The 20833-nt window shown below is 40.6% G+C and overlaps 1 protein-coding gene and 1 pseudogene across 1 annotated transcript in view; one reads left to right on the top strand and one right to left on the bottom strand.

Moving 5' to 3' along the window:
- LOC126253340 (chromatin-remodeling complex ATPase chain Iswi) overlaps positions 1-20833 on the bottom strand; it is a 123325-nt gene that overhangs the window by 4891 nt on the left and 97601 nt on the right. Inside the window, exons 13-19 of the mRNA XM_049954606.1 lie at positions 16395-16543; positions 15281-15393; positions 12796-12922; positions 7999-8112; positions 7771-7896; positions 7436-7687; positions 1786-1946 (exon numbers count right to left, since the gene is read on the bottom strand). Coding sequence (XP_049810563.1) covers positions 1786-1946; positions 7436-7687; positions 7771-7896; positions 7999-8112; positions 12796-12922; positions 15281-15393; positions 16395-16543 — 1042 coding nt within the window. The remainder of the gene's footprint in view (positions 1-1785; positions 1947-7435; positions 7688-7770; positions 7897-7998; positions 8113-12795; positions 12923-15280; positions 15394-16394; positions 16544-20833) is intronic.
- Positions 18134-18251, top strand: LOC126254172 (5S ribosomal RNA; annotated as a pseudogene).

The following is a 20833-nucleotide window of genomic DNA, read 5'->3' as shown; positions in this document are numbered from 1 at the left end:
TGTCCTTGGATCAGAAAATTCAATTTTTCAAATGCTCATGGACTTTTTAACAGATTGTAACCTGCACTCATAATTAAGAGTATTTTCACAGAGCTAACGGACTGCATGCTCTGCATGTCTTTACACCTTTTTTAAAAAAAATCGTCAGCTGCACAATGTGTACAGTACAGTGCTGGTTCCCCCCAAAAAACCCTCATATATCAATATTTAATGTGTGTGTGTGTGTGTGGGGGGGGGGGGGGCTGCATGCATCTCACCAGAAGTTTGTGAGATGTCTTTGATGGTGATTCATGAAGTGCCAAGCAAATGGAAAAGGATTTCTGCTGTTCATGCATACATTAATGACTTAGCATATAGGGAAGGAGTAGAGTGTCACAGAAACGTTGACCAGTTGGTGTGCCGTATTTAAAGAATTGGTCAGTAGGCCTATATGACATGCCTCCCCACTGTAATACCTGGACCACCCAAATGATCACATTTGACAATGTTCCTGGGAGTATTACGTGTTCCTACCTATCGCAATATGAAGGTACGTCCAGAATCACTATGTAGATTGAATCAGGTCTCATCCAAGAAAAGCATGCGACCGCTCTCCTCGATGGGCCATACTCTTGCACTTTCGCAAACGGTGCCGCCGATGTGCGGGTGTTAATATATTGGTCATTTGGCAAAGAGACCATCCCCATGCAGTCAATATGCCACTGTGGAGCGTGAAATTGCATGCCTGGCAATCCTGAAATCTAACTGCACCTGCTGACTGATATGGGCCCCTCCTTGTCTATTGCACAATGTAGAATCATCTGCTATTGTAGTTCACTACCTCCTCTACATCAGTTTAGAGTGGCCCCAGTGCACGTGAAAATGCTGTGAGCAATACCAAACACCTAGGCTACACTTGTCGCACTTCGTCGTTCTTCCAGTTTCCCAATGATTCTTCCCCATATGAAGTTATCCAAACGCTGTCTCCTGGCCATGTTGTAATGAAGAACACCACAACGGTACACCGTAACTGCTGACTGACTGACAGACATTGTCTTTTCCTGTGCCTTTAAATGCTTCATGTTGCGGGGGGCAGCCCCATTTGGCGCCACAGTCACACTGACCTCATGCCATGAGACATGATATGTGACTGTAAATGCTTGTATGACCCATACTTGAATACTTTGAAAGGCATGTGACCCATATCAAGTAAGACTACAAGAGGACATCAAGTAAATAAACAGCACAGTGAGAATGGTAACACGCCTAGCTAGTGTGTGTAACAGAAATGTTGAAAAAAATCCGAAATTTTGGAACACTTCTGACAAGAACCTCCCTAGCAAACTTCGAAAACTCTCTTTCAGGGCAGAAAGTACAAATACTTTCTGGCCCCTACGTATCTATCTCACAGAGATAAAATCAAGCACAAATCTTGCACAAGAGAGTTCAACCAATGTTTGTTCTCATGCTCCATCTGCAAATGGAACTGGAAATCATCCTACTTTATGGTAAAATAATAACTCATTCTGCTACACACTCCACAGAGTACAGATTTAAATATGCCTGTATGCCACATGTTACTCATCTGCAGGTCATGAGCTGTTTGAACTATTTTTTGCATTGCACTTCCACTACCTCAGTATCATTACTTTTCTTTTCTTCATGAACAAGCCTCTGAATCTGAAAGTAAGTGTTTTTATTTATTTATTTATTTATTTATTTTTTTTTTTTTTTGTAAACCATATGATTTGCTGATCACTGCTGCTACCTGGGAAGAGAAAAGGCATCACCACACACAGTCCTTACCTGACAGCAGCTCGAAGTTCTTCATAAACGTTTTCTTTGTCAAAACCCAACTTATGAAGCATACACACTAGGAATCTATCTTCCTCTTCAGTGTAATTCTTTCCTTTATTGGTACCATAGGCAATACGGAGTTGATGGAATGGAGCACGGTATCTTGCCATCTGCAAATGAAATCTGATTATGATTACTCCTTCTTACAATAGTCACAACCTACAATGCTTTAGTGGCCAACTATCCTAAATGTCAGGGAAGAACCAACTATGTATTAAGTATCTATCATTACATATTTACAGAAGCACAGAGCTTATTTTTTAGAGAAATTAGTCAAGCCTGTTCATGAAACTATTTTGCCAAAACTCAAGATATGTACGCCAATCTTAAATTTCCTTCAATTACATGCAAGTACAAAAATTATATGAGTAATGAAAGATTGTGTGTGTGTGTGTGTGTGTGTGTGTGTGTGTGTGTGTGTGTGTGTGTGTGTGTGCGCGCGCACGCGCGCGCGCGCGGGCATGCGTTTTGTTGCTAAGTAGTAATGGTCGGTAACCACAATAATCTGACAGAAATAACCATGCTGAGAATATGAAAGCTAATGGTCATAAGACACTACAGAGTAAACCTGAAAATTAACCCTTGAGCGGGTGCACCTATGTCTGAAATGCATCAACCGCAAACAACATAGTCTTGTACCATACCATTGTTGTTTTACAATTGTGTGCCAATACCAATTCCTTCATTATTGCTTTAGCTAACACTATGATAAGTTGTGCTGTCATAAGGCCAAGTGAACAGCAGTAATATAAAATAAACAGTGAGCCAGTTGAGAAAAAATTTATATCAGTCCAAGAAAATGCTCCAAAGACTGAGTTGGCAGCACAATCCCAAAATGAGGCAAATGTCTACACAATAAATAGTAGTTGAATAAGTGTTTGGCTGGGATCTGATGCAACTGCACTGTGCAATGCTGCAAGTGGATCACTACTGTGGGTAACAGTCGTACGCAGCAACACACTGACAAAAATGAAACTTTATTTTATTGCTGTTTAATTGAATAGTGATGTAGCTCGTATAAGTTTATTTTACTGTTGTCTCATTAAACTAAGATTAAAACTGTGAATTAGTTCATGTAGATTTATCCTGGAGACACAAATGACAGCTATTCTGTACATGTGTACAAAGTACACCATGCATCCACCCAAGTTCCAAAAATTGGGATGCCCAGTTGAGGGTTAAAGACATGAAAAAAAAATTGCAAGAAAAAGAGCAGAATCAAATTGGAAAGCAGCAAAGAAAAAGTAGGAGGAAGTGTGTGGAGAGGGAGAGGCAGAGGCCGAGGGAGAAGGCTGCTACAAAATTGCCATTGTAAAAATGGATAAAAGATATAGAAAACATTAAGTAGGATGGAGATGAAACAGAATAGGATTACTGAGTGTGAAATTAACAACAAATGGAAAGGAGAATATGTATGAAGTTGGTTCAATAAGTACCAATGTATGAAGATGGATGTCACTGCTAATTCAAGTTTGTGTTACTGTTAGTGATGGCGTGCACACACAAAAAAATGGTGTTGGTATCCAGTTTAGTAAGCTGTAATATACAGTTATTGCAAAGATGGAAAAACTGCAAATTTGTTAGTGACACCCTTTTCGCTTTTAGATGAAAAACGTGCGAGAAAATGAAAGCACAATTGGATGTTTTTCCATCAATGACAAGGGATAAATATCTACTCAATGAATTTATACATGGATGGAATAAGGATTGTCCAGGACACCCAGCAAGTGTGGTTACCAAACTCCGAATTCCGTAACATGATTCTCTCTCATCACTAAATAAAAGTATGCTAATGTACTAGCCATAGGTGCATCCACGGGAGCAACAGTTTGTATTTCACATGTTAAGTTGGGAATGAAAACACTGTTAGCTTGATGGATGCCATGACTGCTGCAGATAAGCATGCAGCAGACACATATTTCATCTTTCAAGTTATTTTGGAACAGTTAAAGCAAGAAGGGCATTGTACACACAGAGAGATATTGGAAAACTTCAACAAAACAATGAAGACACATGGCTGTGTTTGGTGAAGAAGTAAGTGCTGTTTCACCATGACAATCCACCTGGAGTTGTTGTCAGAAAACTGCGTGAACTGCTGCTGTCTCCCATCCCTCCTGTCCGCACAATCTGGCTCCCTAGGATTTTTCTTGATCCCAAACACTTGGTTCACAAATTATGGATTCCACTCAAATGAGATGATTATTGTTGAGACAGACACATACACTGCCCAACAAAAACCGGAAGCCACAGAAGATATGGTGAGATGTCAATGTAACTTTGCATCCATACAAACCATCATCGGGTATGTAAATGATTAGAGTTGCAATATTCTGTGACAGGTAGAACAGTCACCAAAGTGCATTAGTGTTATTATCAGGTCTGACAGGGTATATAACGAGCATGAACAGTGTCAGATGTTGAGTGATTTACTGTGAAGGACATGAGGATCCCATGTGTCAATGTGAGACAAAGGTATCAGCACCTGGCAAGAGTTTGAAAGGGGGCTCATTGTAGATCTCCATTTGGCTGGCCGGTCGAATTGTGCAGTATCCAGATTTGTAAGACATTCGAATGTGACCGTGGCTCACTGGCTCAATGTTGGACAGCACGGAAACTTGAGGGCGGACATATTTGTCATCAAGCTTTCAGCTGACCACGTCTGCACATGACAAAGGAGGATTGTCGCACTGTGCACCCATCACATTGTAACCCCTTCACCTGCCAACCAAAGACGAGTAATGGACTTCCTGCTACATTCTGTGTCATGCAGCATCACTGGTCAGAGACTAGCAGCAGCTCGACTAGAGAATTATCATCCACAGTGTAGGCTGTTGTTAAGATTACAACACAAAGGGCTGCATTTAGAGTAGTGCCATGACTGGGAACTATAGACAGCTGATGAATGGCATCACACTGTGTTCAGTGACGAATCACAGTTCCGCACTATCCCAAGTGACAATCATTGACAAGTATGGCAGAGGCCTGAGAGGAGGACCCATTCTCCCAATGTTTTAGAGAGGCAGAGCAGTATTATTCCTAGTGTCATGGTGGGGGGTGCCATTGGGTATGGCTTCACAGCACGGCTGGTGGTGACTGAGTAAATTCTGACGGCACAACGGTACGTCACAGACATTCTGCATCCTCATTTCTTATGTCTCAGGTGACGGTGTCATGGTGCAACTTTTCAGCAGGACAATGCTAATGCACACATGGCACAAATCTTCATGAACTGGGTACTTGACATTGATTTAGTACAGTGCACAGCAAGATCCCCATTTCAGTTCCCGATGGAACGTGGGACCGGCTTGGGCGTCAACAAAGTACCAGTGCCAGTAGCTCATGTCTCAAAGACCAGTTACAACAGTTGTGGGCCAAATTGCCTCAGGAAAGGATACAACAGCTTTAGGACATTCTTCCTGAACGAATCAGTGCGGGCATTCGGGCTGGAGGGGGTGAAACGTCATACTGATAAGTGGGCTCATACTGCCAAATTCTTTGTAAATGTAACTTGTTACTGTAATCAAAAGAATAACATCACATACTCTCCACAGTCTGTGAAGTGTCATTTCATTTCTTCCTCCCCTTCTGGGTGTTTCACTTTTTACTCTCAGGGACTGTATTTAAGGCAATGACAATTACTACCTCTTGCATATTTTTAAAAAACACAAAAAAAAAAAACAAAAAAAAAACCAGAAGAGACACTGGGAAAAAGCGCACACCTCTAAAACAGGAATGCAGTGGGAAAAAACTGTTTTTAGGAAAAAAAGAGGCATTTTCAAGCCTAACAAGGTGAGAACGCAGGTGGCATGAATAAAATGGTAACTGAGGTCCAGTTGCTACTTTCACAGCCTAGAGGCGCTTTTGATGAAAAGTGGAGAAGTGGCAGAAAATAAAGTGAATCACAAAACAGATTCTCATTATATGTTATGTTCCAGACCAAATATCCTGCAGTATGCAGGGTTCTGGGTACTTGTTTCAGCACTTGTGGTTACTGTGAGTCAGTGACATGGGAGTAGCTGTAAGGTCAACACAAAAGCTGAACCCAGTTAAATAACAGAGTTAATATGTGAAATTTACAAAATACAACTCTTTCTCTATATTTAATATATGACAAAACTGAGCACGGTGTATGATACATGTGAAATATTGTCAGTATGTAATAATTCCATTAACAAAGAAGACAGCTGCAGGCAGGTGTGCATATTACTGAACCAAAATACTAAAATGAAGCACTTCAAAGAAGAATGGAAAATCTGGTAGAAGCTGACCTGGTGGAATATATGTTTGGTTTTATAAGAAATATAGGAATGTGAGGCAACATTGATCCCACAACTTTTCCTAGAATGTAGGTTTGAGATAAACAAAGCCACATTTATAACACTTTTGGTTTAGAAAAAACTTTTGATAATGCTGGCTCAAATGGAATCTTCAAAATTATAAATTGATCTGAGATAAAATACAGAGAATGAAAATCAATGAAAGTAAAACACAACTAATGGAGTGTAACTTAATTAAGTCAGGCCATACTGTGAAATCAGAAATTAATAGCTTTAGATGAGTTTCACTATTTGGGGTCTGAAGTGAAGAGGACATAAAACAGAGAACAGCAATTATAAGAAAGGCTTTCTGCCTGTTCCAAATGTCTGTCTTCTGCCTATAAAGCAGTACAAGGATTTACTATCCTTGGACGCGTGATCAGCATGTCACCAATTCTTCAATCCATTGTTTCCAGTAGATGAATTCTATAATGCCACTGCTTCTTTATCCGAACAGCTCTTCATTTGGCCTCATGAGGCTAAGTGGACCCCATTCCAGACATTCTTAAAGAGGGGGGGGGGAGGAGCGGGGAGGGGGAGAGGGAGTGGGTAGTGGGGAGTGGGGGGGGGGGGAGGAAGAGAGAGAGAGAGAGAGAGAGAGAGAGAGAGAGAGAGAGGTAGGTGGTACTGGGAATCAAACCGAGGTCTTTCGATCCCAAAGGCAGAGATGCTAACCATTCTGCTATGGAGGGGGGGTCCAGAGAAATATATGAACATGCAGAAGTGTTTTCTGAAAGTATTCATCTGGAGTGTAGTCTTCTATGGAAATAAAATGTGGATTGTAAACTGTTGAGTCAAGAAGAGAATATTCTCTTCTTGACTCAACAGTTGAAATGTGTTACAGAAGAATGCTGAAGTTCAGAGCTCCTGCACCAACAAGGAATAATTACTTTGGTAATGGAAGCAGAGAGTGGACTGGGAGGGGGGAGGGTATGTGGGGGGGAGACCAAGGCTTGAATACAATATGCAGGTTCAACTGGATGCAGGGTGCAGCAGTCACCCAGAGATCAACGAACTTGCACAGAATAGACCAGCATTGGCTGCTGCATCACAAGTTTTTGGACTGAACGCTACAGTAAAAATACAGTCGAATCTTTTAATGCCCACCACTTCACTTTCTCGTATTTGTACTTACTGAATCCAGGCATTTATGACCACTGAGATTAGAAAGATTGTACCATGAAGAGAATGTAATCAAAGGTGTATTTCCTTCAAAGTACTGATAATACAATGCAGTGTTCAGTAGATTACACAGTACGTGGGAATACAAATTTATGAATTACCTTTGCATCTAGAGCCTTCTTGATGCTGGCACGCCGTTGTATTTTAGCTTCTCCTCTATCAATTTGCGCCATAATCCTGTCAATATCCTGCAACTCGTGACACCGTTCCCAGAATACTTGACTGTACTCCAAAACCTCCTCCGCAGTCTTTCCTTCGACTTCTTTTGATATGTTCTCTATATCATCTCTCCCGTATTTTTCATTCGCTTTAATGAATTGGTTGAAATCTCGTTTGGTCCAGTTTGTGAATCCCTGTAGCAATTGTAAATTGGTTTATTTTTTGCCGTAGTGTCAACCTAGGCTACTTATCAGTGGGTTAAAACCAAGCACTTTACCTGTGTAAGAAGTTTCTCTTTCTCCATTATTTCTTCTTCTGTTAGTGGCTGTGCCTCATCTATTTTCCTCTGCTCTTCTTTCTGGATGCGTGAGGCATCTGATCCTAATTCTGGATTTTTTGGAACCTTTTAGGAGTTGCACCAAAATTTAATTAATGAAACACCAATTCAAGTAGCAACTACTGTGTAGAAAAATGTTCAAGCAATGAGTTATGGGTATTTACTTACTTTGTAACCAACAGTTTTCCTAAAGTAATAGATTTCTTGATCTAATAATTCAAAGAGACGTGGTGGGAAAAACTGGAAGTCTTGCACAATTGGCTGCTTTGGAGGCCGAGGAGCCTAAGGACACAAGAAAGAAACAGTTGTTGCTTGGTGAACAATTTTATATTTAGGAACAAAAACCCCAAATACTGGAAACAGCATACCTTTGGATGTCCAACCATGTCTACATCCATAGACTGATGCCTTCTCCTATTTTTATGCATACAATCCATTACTACATACATTAAAAAAGTGAACTGTGATATGTTCCACAATGCACTTGGGGGGGGGGGGGGGTTACACACACATGATTTAACAAAAGCAATGGCAAGTTTCATAAATACCCTAATAAATTACAACTGTGACACACTTTCACAAATACGCTGCGACAGGAAGATGCCTGTGAACTCTCCAGTAATTTACAATCTGTTGTGCCTCAATTTTAAGGCACACAAGTAACAATTCTCAACTGTACACACGTGGGCTGAGTGAGGCAATAGCACAAGGAGCTGAGGAGTGAACTTTAAATGTTATGATACGTGTGGGAACTTTGAAGGCTGTAATACATGTGGATTTACATACATTTATACATGAAGTGATAGTCAGCACCATTACAAGAAACTAAGTACACCAATTTAATTAAGATTATTTTTACTTCTGCATTTAGTTAATAGTGGTGTAATTAAACCCTTCAACTGACAATATTTCTCTCAACAGACATTGATCCCCAATAGCCATTCTAAAACCACTGAGAGTTCTAACACTTTTTAACTCATTGTACTGCTCTTAGTTGTCTAGTAATTAAGCACAGTCATCAGCATCCACCTTTAAAATGTTGTATTGTGTCACCAAATGACACACACATTGATAACTATTTTGCTTCTGAAAAATAATGGACAATGCAGGTTGTCAGTTCACTTTTAGGAAAAATTAAAAGTAAGTTTATACTGATTGACATAGAAACAAAATAGTATTTTAGGCTCTAGGAAGACTTCATTGGTTATGAACAGTATCCTTTTCCTTTACTAAAATATATATAGAAAGAAAAATTCCATATGGGAAAAATATATTAAAAAAAGATGCTGTGACTTACCAAACGGGAAAGCGCTGGTAGATAGACACAATAAAAAACACATATGGGAAAAATATATTAAAAAAAGATGCTGTGACTTACCAAACGGGAAAGCGCTGGTAGATAGACACAATAAAAAACACACAACCACACACACAAATATTGAGCTTTCGCAACCCACGGTTGCTTCATCAGGAATGAGGGAAGGAGAGGGAAAGACGAAAGGATGTGGGTTTCAAGGGAGAGGGAAAGGAGTCATTCCAATCCCGGGAGCGGAAAGACTTACCTTGGGGGGAAAAAGGGACAGGTATACACTCGCACACACACACACACACACACACACACACACACACACACACAGACACAAGCAGACATATGTAAAGGCAAAGAGTTTGGGCTTTTTTTGACAGATGTGTGAAGCTGGCCATTGGACAGATGGAGGTCAACGTCGAGGAAAGTAGCATGGGATTTGGAGTAGGACCAGGTGAATCTGATGGAGCCAAAGGAGTTGAGGTTGGAGAGGAAATTCTGAAGTTCTTCTCCACTGTGAGTCCAGATCATGAAGATGTCATCAATAAATCTGTACCAAACTTTGGGTTGGCAGGCCTGGGTAACCAAGAAGGCTTCCTCTAAGTGACCCATAAATAGGTTGGTGTACGAGGGGGCCATCCTGGTACCCATGTCTGTTCCCTTTAATTGTTGGTATGTCTGGCCTTCAAAAGTGAAGAAGTTGTGAGTTAGGATGAAGCTGGCTAAGGTAATGAGGAAAGAGGTTTTAGGTAGGGTGGCAGGTGATCGGCGTCAAAGGAAGTGCTCCATCGCAGCGAGGCCCTGGACGTGCGGGATATTTGTGTATAAGGAAGTGGCATCAATGGTTACAAGGATGGTTTCCAGGGGTAACAGATTGGGTAAGGATTCCAGGTGTTCGAGAAAGTGGTTGGTGTCTTTGATTAAGGATGGGAGACTGCATGTAATGGGTTGAAGGTGTTGAGCTACGTAGGCAGAGATACGTTCTGTGGGGGCTTGGTAACCAGCTACAATGGGGCGGCCAGGATGATTGGGTTTGTGAATTTTAGGAAGTAGGTAGAAGGTAGGGGTGCGGGGTGTCGGTGGGGTCAGGAGGCTGATGGAGTCAGGTGAAAGGTTTTGTAGGGGGCCTAAGGTTCTTAGGATTCCTTGAAGCTCCGCCTGGACATCAGGAATGGGATTACCTTGGCAAACTTTGTATGTAGTGTTGTCTGAAAGCTGACGCAGTCCCTCAGCCACATACTCCTGACGACCAAGTACCACGGTCGTGGAACCCTTGTCTACCGGAAGAATGACGATGGATCGGTCAGCCTTCAGGTCACGGATAGCCTGTGCTTCAGCTGTGGGGATGTTGGGAGTAGGATTAAGGTTTTTCAAGAAGGATTGAGAGGCAAGGCTGAAAGTGAGAAATTCCTGGAAGGTTTGGAGAAGTTGATTTTGAGGAAGAGGAGATGGGTCCCGCTGTGACGGAGGACGGAACAGTTACAGGCAGGGTTCAATTTGGATAGTGTCTTGGGGACTTGGATCATTAGGAGTACGATCAGGATTATTTTTCTTCATGGCAAAGTGATATTTCCAGCAGAGAGTACGATTGTAGGACAGTAAATCTTTGACGAGGGCTGTTTGGTTGAATCTGAGAGTAGGGCTGAAGGTGAGGCCTTTGGATAGGACAGAGGTTTCGGATTGGGAGAGAGGTTTGGAAAAAAGGTTAACTACTGAATTGGGGTGTTGTGGTTCCAGATTGTGTTGATTAGAATTTTGAGGTTTTGGGGGGAGTGGAGCTGGAAGTGGGAGATTGAGTAGATGGGAAAGACTGGGTCTGTGTGCAATGAGAGGAGGTTGAGGTTTGCTGGAAAGGTTGTGGAGGGCGAGTGAGTTGCCTTTCTGGAGGTGGGAAACCAGGAGACTGAATAGTTTTTTTGAGGTGGAGGGTGGCATGCTGTTCTAATTTTCGGTTGGCCTGTAGGAGGATGCTCTGAACAGCCGGTGTGGATGTGGGAGAGGAAAGATTGAGGACTTTTATTAAGGATAGGAGTTGACGGGTGTGTTCATTGGCTGAGTTGATGTGTACGTGAAGGATTAGGTAGGTGAGGGCTATGGATTGTTCAGTTTGGAACTGGTATAGGGACTGATGGAAAGAAGGGTTGCAGCCAGAGATGGGAACTTTAAGTGTGAGGCCTTTGGGGGTAATGCCAAATGTCAGACAAGCCTGAGAAAATAAAATATGGGAGCGTAATCTGGCTAGGGCAAAGGCATGTTTGCGGAGGGAATGTAAATAAAACTTAATGGGGTAATTGTGGGGGTGTTGTGAGGGTGACATGGTATTAGAAGGTGGAAAGTGTAACATGAGGCTCAAATGAAAATAAAAATATATGGGGAGAGATAAAGGTGATCTAGAAAGCAACTCGAGATTCTCTCTTGTACTTTTAAGGCAATATCAAGTAAAAGGTCAAATTATGAGCATACCTAAAAACTTTAGTTGAGACTAGCCAAACTGTATTTTCAGTATAATGGTTCAAGGGAACATTTTTGATACCTGCTGTGAACAGAATCCACCCATATAACCTCAACATAAGATAATACTGTATGCTCTTGTTGTTTGTATTTTGGTTTGTTAGCACTAACATTAAAGCTAAAAAAGAGAAAACACAAATGAGATGGTTTGAGATTAGAAATTATGCTGCAAATAAACTGAAATTTGTTCCCAATAAATTACCTACCATTTTAACATAAATAACCTTCATAGTTTATGGAGTAATGTAATTGCAGAAGATCTACACACAAACCTGTAGCTTATTTATAATTGTTTTACACATTTACATGAAATTACAAACCAAACTGGATGAGTAAAATGTTACAGGCAGTATGAGAACTTTACTCGGATGAGAAAGTGAAGCTGAAGACAGGAATGATGGAAAGTTGTGTTTAATCATTTAAAGAGAAATAAGAACTGTGTGCGTGATGTTTATTAATTTTATGGGCTAAAAGAGATCTAGCTTTTGCCTTTTGTTTTCCAAATGGAGGACTCAAGAACTGTACATGTTAGCTATGTCCTTATTTCAGTATATGTGGTCATATATTGCAGTGTACTTCATTACTCTCAATCACAAGAGCTGCACACCAGTCATGTGTGCTTCATATCGTCTGCTTCAACTTTCTAGATATGCATCGCTTTCTGTAAATTATTTTAGTTCTAATAATGAAACCAGAATTATAAACTACCAAACATCACAGAAGTTCGCATACTGATAACTGATGAATCAAACTCTATTTAACTTCTTGCTGTATCACATTAAAAAGAGCGTGTCACACGTAAGGAAGAAACCAGATGTAATACGGTCAAATTACTTGCTCCTGCTTCTGAAACGATGAGAAGCAAACAGAAATTTTATGTAAAACACTCAAATTTGGAAGCACCATACTTGAATTACTTTCATATTTAGTTTTTAGGTGAAATGTTTTAACCCTTTAAGCACGTGACATCAACATTGAAATGAAGCAACAACTTCTTTTGTTACATAATTGCTAACAGTGAAATCCTAGTATTAAGTTACCACAATATTAATATGGTCCCTAAAAGAACATATTTCCTTAGTATAGTATAAGCACACCCCAATAAACATGGATCATGAATAGGGGAAAAAAGAAGTTCAAACACTTGCCTTGGGAGCTTTAGGCTCAGACACTCTAAGAGCTTCTCTGAAGTATGCATCCACAGCATAGTTAGCCTTCCTCTCTCTTTTTGGTGGTTCGATCCAACTTCCAATTCCCAAAACTTTTTGTTTTTCTCTGAAATATAAAAACATTCAGTCTCCAAAAAATATGTAAAGAATATACAGAAATCGTCTTAAAACAAATCATTTCACATATATTTGTATATCTTGCTCTCCAACAGAGGAGAATACAAATTAACAAAAATATATCTGTGGCCAGTACAAATGATGACAAACTTTTTAGATTATTATTGCCAAATAACAATAAGATGATCCAATGGGAGACTTAAAATTTCACCAATGTGTGCACTAGTTCACTATTTTATGTTACAGATGAACCTATATATCGAAATGATTGAACATGTTTTAGTGGGAAGAGCTTCAAATTAGGAGCCACAGTGGAGCTTCAAATTACAAGCCACAGTGTAGGACTCTGTTTGATACTGTGTGACTATAAAACAGTGGACAGCATTTGGAGGCTACCTGCTCTTTCCATTGTTACAATGTTCAAGTAATGACACAACCACATGGTAGAATGTTTCATTTTTGTTGCAGGTATGATCCTTGCTTAAGTAAGTAATAAATAGATTATACATTACACCAGAATGTATCCATTGTCACCCAGTACATTAGATGTTCCAGTTACAATGAGACTCACAGTAACTTCACAGAAGTACAAATTCACATCAAGCTCCTGTACGGCAAGTTACAGAAGACAGGAAACACAGTGATGCAGACAGAAGTGCCTGACTAAGTATTAACACTAGAAAAATTAACTGATGTGCAAGCTTCCCACAAAGTCTGAATGACAACTGTATAATGACCCTGGTCTCTTCACTGACAGTGCTTACAAAGCACTGTACAAGCATTTAAAGATGCAGCTCTACACAGTTCTTGTTCTCCACATGCTGTTACATGAAAATAACAGAAAAAGTATAGCTCTCTGTCAATGGTTCACACTTGATCTGTAATTCCAGGTGGGGAAAAGGTCAATGATTCATTTTGGTCTGAAGAGGTACAGTTCCAACTAACTGTATATGCAAAGGCACAAAACTCATATTTGGGCTACAGGAAATCCAGATCCACTGTAAGAGTACCCATTTCATGCACAAAAGGTGAGCGTTTGGTGTGGAATGCTGTGCAGGTCAATCATCACATATTTTAACGGGACAGTGGGTCTAATCTACAGATCATATAATAATTTTAAACTGTATAGCTGAAAACCTGCTCCGTACACATGGGTTGAACAGGACAATGCTATGTTTCATGCAACCAACATTACCATGACTTATCTAGGTCAGACTTTTCATTTTGAAGGGATTGCGACCCACTTGGTCTCCTGATTTATCTTCACCTGACTTCTTCTTGTAAAGGTACCTCTAGGATGCTGCTTACAACACCCACCACCATACAACACCATGTTGCTGTAATCCTTCAACAGACACTAAAAGTTGTGTTTCAGAACATGGAAGTTTGTATATAATTATGTGAATCACGTAATGGACGAGACTGAAAATGATGCTTCAGAGCTATCTAGTATGGGGAGAGAGGAGGAGGAGGAGGAGGAGGGATAATAAACACACACACACACACACACACACACACACACACACACACACACACACACCGGCATGACGCATTATCCGGGCTGACTACCTTTTACTCTAGCTCCAGTGCTGGGACAATGTAGTTTTACTAACATTCCCAGTCTGGTTTATATGACTATCAATCACTCAATGTCTCACCAACATGGCAAGTTATTGCCTTTACTCCTTCCATTATCTATATTCTACCAAGAACTTTCCACTATCCCATTTATGTCTTCCGTAACTTAGTTACTCTATCATAATGCTGCATTATTGTTTGGATGCCTAGGTCATTCCAGTATCTGATAATGATATCAAATTAATGAAACATCGATTTCTGAGCTTTTTCTTGAATGTCTGATGGATGTTATGCTTCCGGGTCTACAGCAGGAGCGACAATTCTATTTTACACATATTATTTCGGTGATGAATCCAACTGACTTCGTCAAGTTCTGTGCCTGCGAAGACATCAGAGCCAGTCACTGAAATAGTGTAATAAAAATGGAATTGTCAACCTAGCTGGACATTCTAAAACATACTGCCTTTGTATATTGACAAAAATAATGAATCTTTGAAAATATTCTGTAACTGGATAGATAAAAAAATCTACTCAACAAGCGGTGGCAGGAAAGGTGGAGCTTAAAATAGCCTAAACCTCCCCACAAGTCCTTTTGCTTCACCCCTCTTCCTTCCCCCCTAAAGCCTCCTGCCAGGAGGAGGAGCCACTGGCTCTGAAAGCTTGCAAATTTCAGTACCCCTGCCGCCGCTTGACGAGTCGATTTTTTTATCTACCCAATTACATTATAATTGTGTACTAGACTTGATATCAAACATCTAATGTATCTAACCTGTAATCTTCTCCCTCAAACTGGTAAACCGAGTCCGCTGTCGATGTATCCATTGTGAAGTTTCGGAGAGAAGATTCGCCCAGGCCTGCCAGTTTCTGCCTCAGTTCTTCCGTCTGCAGGCAGATGAAAGACATATAATGTGTATAACATCTACATTCAACACTAATACAAGTAATGTGGATGGGTTTTGCTATCCAGTTCCAAGAAAGAAAGAAATTATTTTCCTTGTGTTTCTATTTAACACACAATTGAAATTTGAAAACTTAACACTACAGTGTATAGTTTATACAAAAAAAATGACACTGTCTAAGCAGGACATGATAAAGAGAAAACGTTTAAAATTTTAAGGTGACAGAATGGTTGGCCAGGATGTGAAACTTCTATTCCCAACTGAAAATATTGAGCCAAACTTTTTGTTCTTCATATTCCACCTTCAGATATGTAAAGGGGATTGATTCCTCTTACTCTCGAAACAAAAGGGTCCCTTTCAACCTAGAGTTTGGGTAATCAACAATATTAGGAAAAGGATAGGTTGCTTCTCACTGGAAAGATAACACCCTGATTTGCAGTCAGGCACAACAAAAAGGCTGTTACACATACAGCTTTCTCCCAAAGCCTTCTTCAGAAAAGAAAGCACACACAGTCACATAATCAAGCACACCTAATGCACACATGACAGACATCTCCGACAGCTCGGAGCCCAGTCCGAGCTGACAGAGACAGTCATCATGTTTGTGCAAGGTGTGCTTACTTGTGTGACTCTTGTGTCGTTTCTTTTCTGAAGAAGGCCTTGGGCAAAAACTAAATGTGTAACAGTCTCTTCTGCATACCTGTCTGAAACTCAGCATGTCATCCTTATGGTGAGTAGAAATTTATCCTTTTCCTAATACTGTTGGTATTCCAACCTGGAGATGCCACTGTTAGAGTTTAGGTAAACTGGCCCTCCCCCACCTTCACCAAAGATTTTCATTTTTTCCCTGTTCTACATATTTTTTACTATCCCCAGTACAGATATTATCCATCTCCTACAGGTAATTATTAGCCAGTCATGTTGTCTCCTTGCATTCTTAACACTATATAAGCAACAACTAGAGAATCTTCACTGTTAACTCACTTTGGCTTCTCCTTTCTGCAGTATAGTATCTATATCCTCATCAGTAATTTCAGAATCTTTTGATGCAAATACATGATTTGCACCATGTCTTATCATATTTAACATTTCATCTTTGTTCAACTGGTTCTGTTTGTTATCAACCAGGCGGCCTAGAAAGAAAACAATGCATATAAACAAACACAAAGTGAGCATTGAAACATATTCAATGTTAACGTAATGTAATTGGATAGATAAAAAATTTACTCATCAAGCGGCAGCACGAAAAAACACACATAAAGATAATGAAATTCGCAAATTTTTGGAGCCAATGGTTCCTTCTTCTGGCATAAGGGTTGTATGGGCAAGGAAGAGGCGTGAAGGAAAAGGACTGGTGAAGTTTAGGAAATGCGGAGAGTTCAGAGAGGTCGCCCAGAATGCCAGATGGGATGAGAATGAAACCTCAGAAGTCCTTTTTCTTCGCCCCTCTTCTTTCCTCTTCAACCCTTCTGCCAGGAGATGCGGCCACTGGCCCTGGAAGCTTGCAATTTTCACAACCTTTATGTGTATTTTCTCCTGCCACCACTTTGTGAGTAGATTTTTTTATCTATCCAGTTACATTGCAAAAATTGATTACTTTTGGTGATGTATTCAATGATAAGCATAAAATGTTATTCAACACAGATTGAAAGATAATATTTATTCTATGACATCTGTGACTACACACATACTCTGCAAGCTACCAGCAGTGCATGGCAGAGGATACTTTGTACAACTGCTAGTCATCTCCTTTTGTGTTCCACTCGTAAATGGAGAGAGGGAAAAAACAACTATCTATATGCCTCTATATGGGCCCTAATTTCTTGTATCTTGTCTTTGCGGTCCTTACATGAGATGAATGTTAGTGGAAGTAGAATCTTTGTGCAATGAACCACAAATGCCAGTTCTCTGAACTTTATCAATAGCGTTTTGCAGAAAGAATGTCTTCTTCTCACCATGAATTCTCATTTGAGTTCATGGAGCATATCTGTAGAACTCGCCTAAGCTGACCATTCACCCGCATCTAGCAGCACACTATTAAATGCAGTATTTGAATGTTACAGTGTTGTTATTTTTACTCACTTGCATCAGTTTACATTTTTCTACATTTAAACAAGCTACTTTTGGTCACACCAAATAGAAATTCTGTCAAAATCATCCTGTATTCTTCTACAGTCACTCAATGGTGATTCTTTCCCATATACTACAATGTCGTCACCAAATAGTCACCGACTGCTGCTCAACCTATCTGTCAGATTGCTTATGTATGTAGAGGAAAAGAGTGGTCACAACACACTTTCCTGGGGTGCTCCTGATGATAGCTTTGTCTCTGACTAAGACTTGCTGTTGTGGGTAACATACTGGGCTCTATTACTTAAAAAGCCTTTGAGCCACTCGTATATCTGAGAACCTATTTGGACCCTCATTGACAGTCTGCAGTGAGGCATCATGTCAAACGCTTTCTGAAAAATCTAGAGACAGAAAATTTGCCTGTTGCCCTTCATCCATGGTTCACAGGATATCATGAGAAAAGGGCAAGCCGAGGTTTACTTGAGCAATGCTTTCTAAATCTGTGCTGATTTGTGGGCAGAAGTTTTTCTGTTTTGGGGAATGTATCATATCCGAATGTAGAATATACTTAAGAATTCTGCAGCAAATCAGTGTTAAGGCCATTGGTCTGTACTTTTGTGCATCTGTTCTTTTACCCTTATTATATACAGGAGGCCAACGGCCTTGCCGCAGTGGTAACACTGGTTCCCATCAGATCACTGAAGTTAAGCGCTGTTGGGCTGGGCTAGCACTTGGATGGGTGACCATTCGGCCTGCCGAGCACTGTAGGCAAGCGGGGTGCACTCAGCCCTTGTGAGGCAAACTGAGGAGCTACTTGATTGAGGAGTAATGGCTCTGGTCTCGGAAACTTACGTACGGCCGGTGCTGACCACATGCCCCTCCATATCCGCATCCAGTGACGCCTGTGGGCTCAGGATGACACGGCGGCCGGTCGGTACCTTTGGGCCTTCATGGCCTGTCCGGAGGAGTTTAGTTTATATACAGGAACCACTTGTGCTTTTTTCCAGTAGCGTCAGACTTTGCACTGGGTAAGAGATTCACGAGAAATGCAAGATGTGTAAGGGATCAAAGGCAAAGAGTATTTTCTGTAAAGTCAAACTGGGATTCCAGCCAGACCTGGGGACTTGATTTGTTTACAGCTTTATTAGTTGCTTCTCGTCGCCAGGGATGTCATTTCTATGTCCTCCATATGTGAGTCTGTGTGATGGCCGCAAGGTAGTATGTCTGTACTATCACCCTGTGCAAATGTTTTTTTAAATGGAGAAATAAAAATTTCAGCTTTCATATTGCTGTCTTCTACTGCCACACCAGAAAATTAGACAATTGACTGAATAGAAGACTTTGACCTACTTAGCGATTTTGTGGAGGACTAGAATTCTCTCAGGTTCTCACAACATCTTTCACTAATGTATAACATAATTTGCGTCCGCCCCCGGTAGCTGAGTGGTCAGCGTGACAATGTCAATCCTAAGGGCCCGGGTTCAACCCTGGCTGGGTCGGAGATTTTCTCCGCTCAGCGACTGGGTGTTGTGTTGTCCTAATCATCATCATTTCACCCCCTTCGACACGCAAGTCGCCGAAGTGGCGTCAAATCGAAAGACTTGCCAACGGTCTATCCGAAGGGAGGCCCTAGTCACATGACATTTACATTTATTTAATATAATTCGCACAATAATTACATGGTTTGTAACAAAACACTGGTATTTTACTAATTTTCTATACACTTTACCTCCAGTAACTATGTACACTTGTAGGTAATTGCAACAGTCACGTTATGTCCGTCTTTAGTCAATTTTAACAACAAAATTAGTAAATAATAATTTAATTTTCCACCATAATTTTTCAGATTCCTAACTGTCACTGAAGAGTTCATAAGTAGAGCAAAGTTTGTTTATGGATGGAGTGGAAAACATATGAACCTGTGAAGAGCTAACATCTGTATGAATCACAGTTGGAAAAAGAAATTAAGGGTGACTGAAGTTTAACATATTGTCAATAATGATGTCATTAGAGACTGAGTACATGACTGGATTGGGGAAAGGTGCTTAGGAAATCAACTATGTCCTCTTCAGAGAGATCATCTGAATACCTGGCTTAAGTGAGTAAGAGAAGCCTGGGAAGCTAAATCTGGACAGTTGGACATATACGAACTAACATGCTCCCGAGTGTTGAGTCTAGAGTCTCAGTAATGAGCCACGTTGCTCAGTTAAACCATTGTTGGGCAGCTTCATAGTGATATCTCTTACAAGGAAAATATTTGGGCTCTTACACCACAATCCTATGAGGGATCATTTAAAGGTCTCTTACTGCACTAGTGATATTTTTTTATCTCCAAACCACTAAGCATGCTATGCTGAATTCGACCTTTTCCTGCCGCCAGCTGAGACCAGTAGAGACAATTGGAAATTTGTGGTAAGGACTTATGGCACCAAACTGACGAGGTCATAGTTTTCTAAGCTTACACACTAATTAATCCAATTTAAACTAACTTACGCTAAGGACAACACACAAACCCACGCCCGAGGGAAGACTCGAACCTCTGACACGCGAGCCGCGCAGACCGTGACAAGATGCCTCAGACTGCGTGGCCAGTAGAGACAGGCAGCATGTATGTGAAGTTGTATTTTGTGAAGTTAGCTGTGTGTTGTAGCATCTGATGGGTCAGCAATTGGTAACTGACCCTACTCATGTATTGCAATTCGCTGAAGTGAAGTTACGATGAACTCTTCTTTGTAGAGATGGTTATTGAGATTACTGGGTTTGACAAACTACGTTGCTACCCTCAGATCCGTAAAGTGTACACCGAGTAAGCTCAAAATTGAGTGTGGAATATCTACATAACATGATGATATACTATGCCAAACACATGTTCTTGGAATATCTGTTTATTATATAACACAAACTACTACACGTATGGATAAGATTCTTTGAACTGTAGTGGGTAAGGTTTTGAATCCATATTACGTCAAAAATGTTGTGTAGATATTCCTCACCCAGTTTCAAGCTACTCAGTATAGGCTTTACAGCTCTGAAAACAGCAACATAGCTTGCCAAAACTGGTAATCTGGAGAAATAATGCTCCACTAAAGCAATTGTGACACTTTGAAGTTTGTTACTTCTACTTCATTGGTGTAGAAGATTCATTCACATGTTTTCTAGTATTTGCACACATCAAAAAAAGTTTTGCATCACCCCGGTTCCCAGAATTCCTGAGGACAGACGCTGACTGGGATATTGTGTCACAGACGCAGCCCTTTGACTGTTCAGAGAAGTTACTAAACCCGCCCAAAGATGTAAACAACCATGCACGAGCAGCGCCTATTGGACGCAGGGGGTCCACCAGCTGATCAATT

The sequence above is a fragment of the Schistocerca nitens genome, chromosome 4, assembly GCF_023898315.1.
Source record: "Schistocerca nitens isolate TAMUIC-IGC-003100 chromosome 4, iqSchNite1.1, whole genome shotgun sequence".
NCBI lineage: Eukaryota > Metazoa > Arthropoda > Insecta > Orthoptera > Acrididae > Schistocerca > Schistocerca nitens.
The sequence above is the reverse complement of the archived record's forward strand: the minus strand, read 5'-3'. Positions and strand labels throughout refer to the sequence as shown.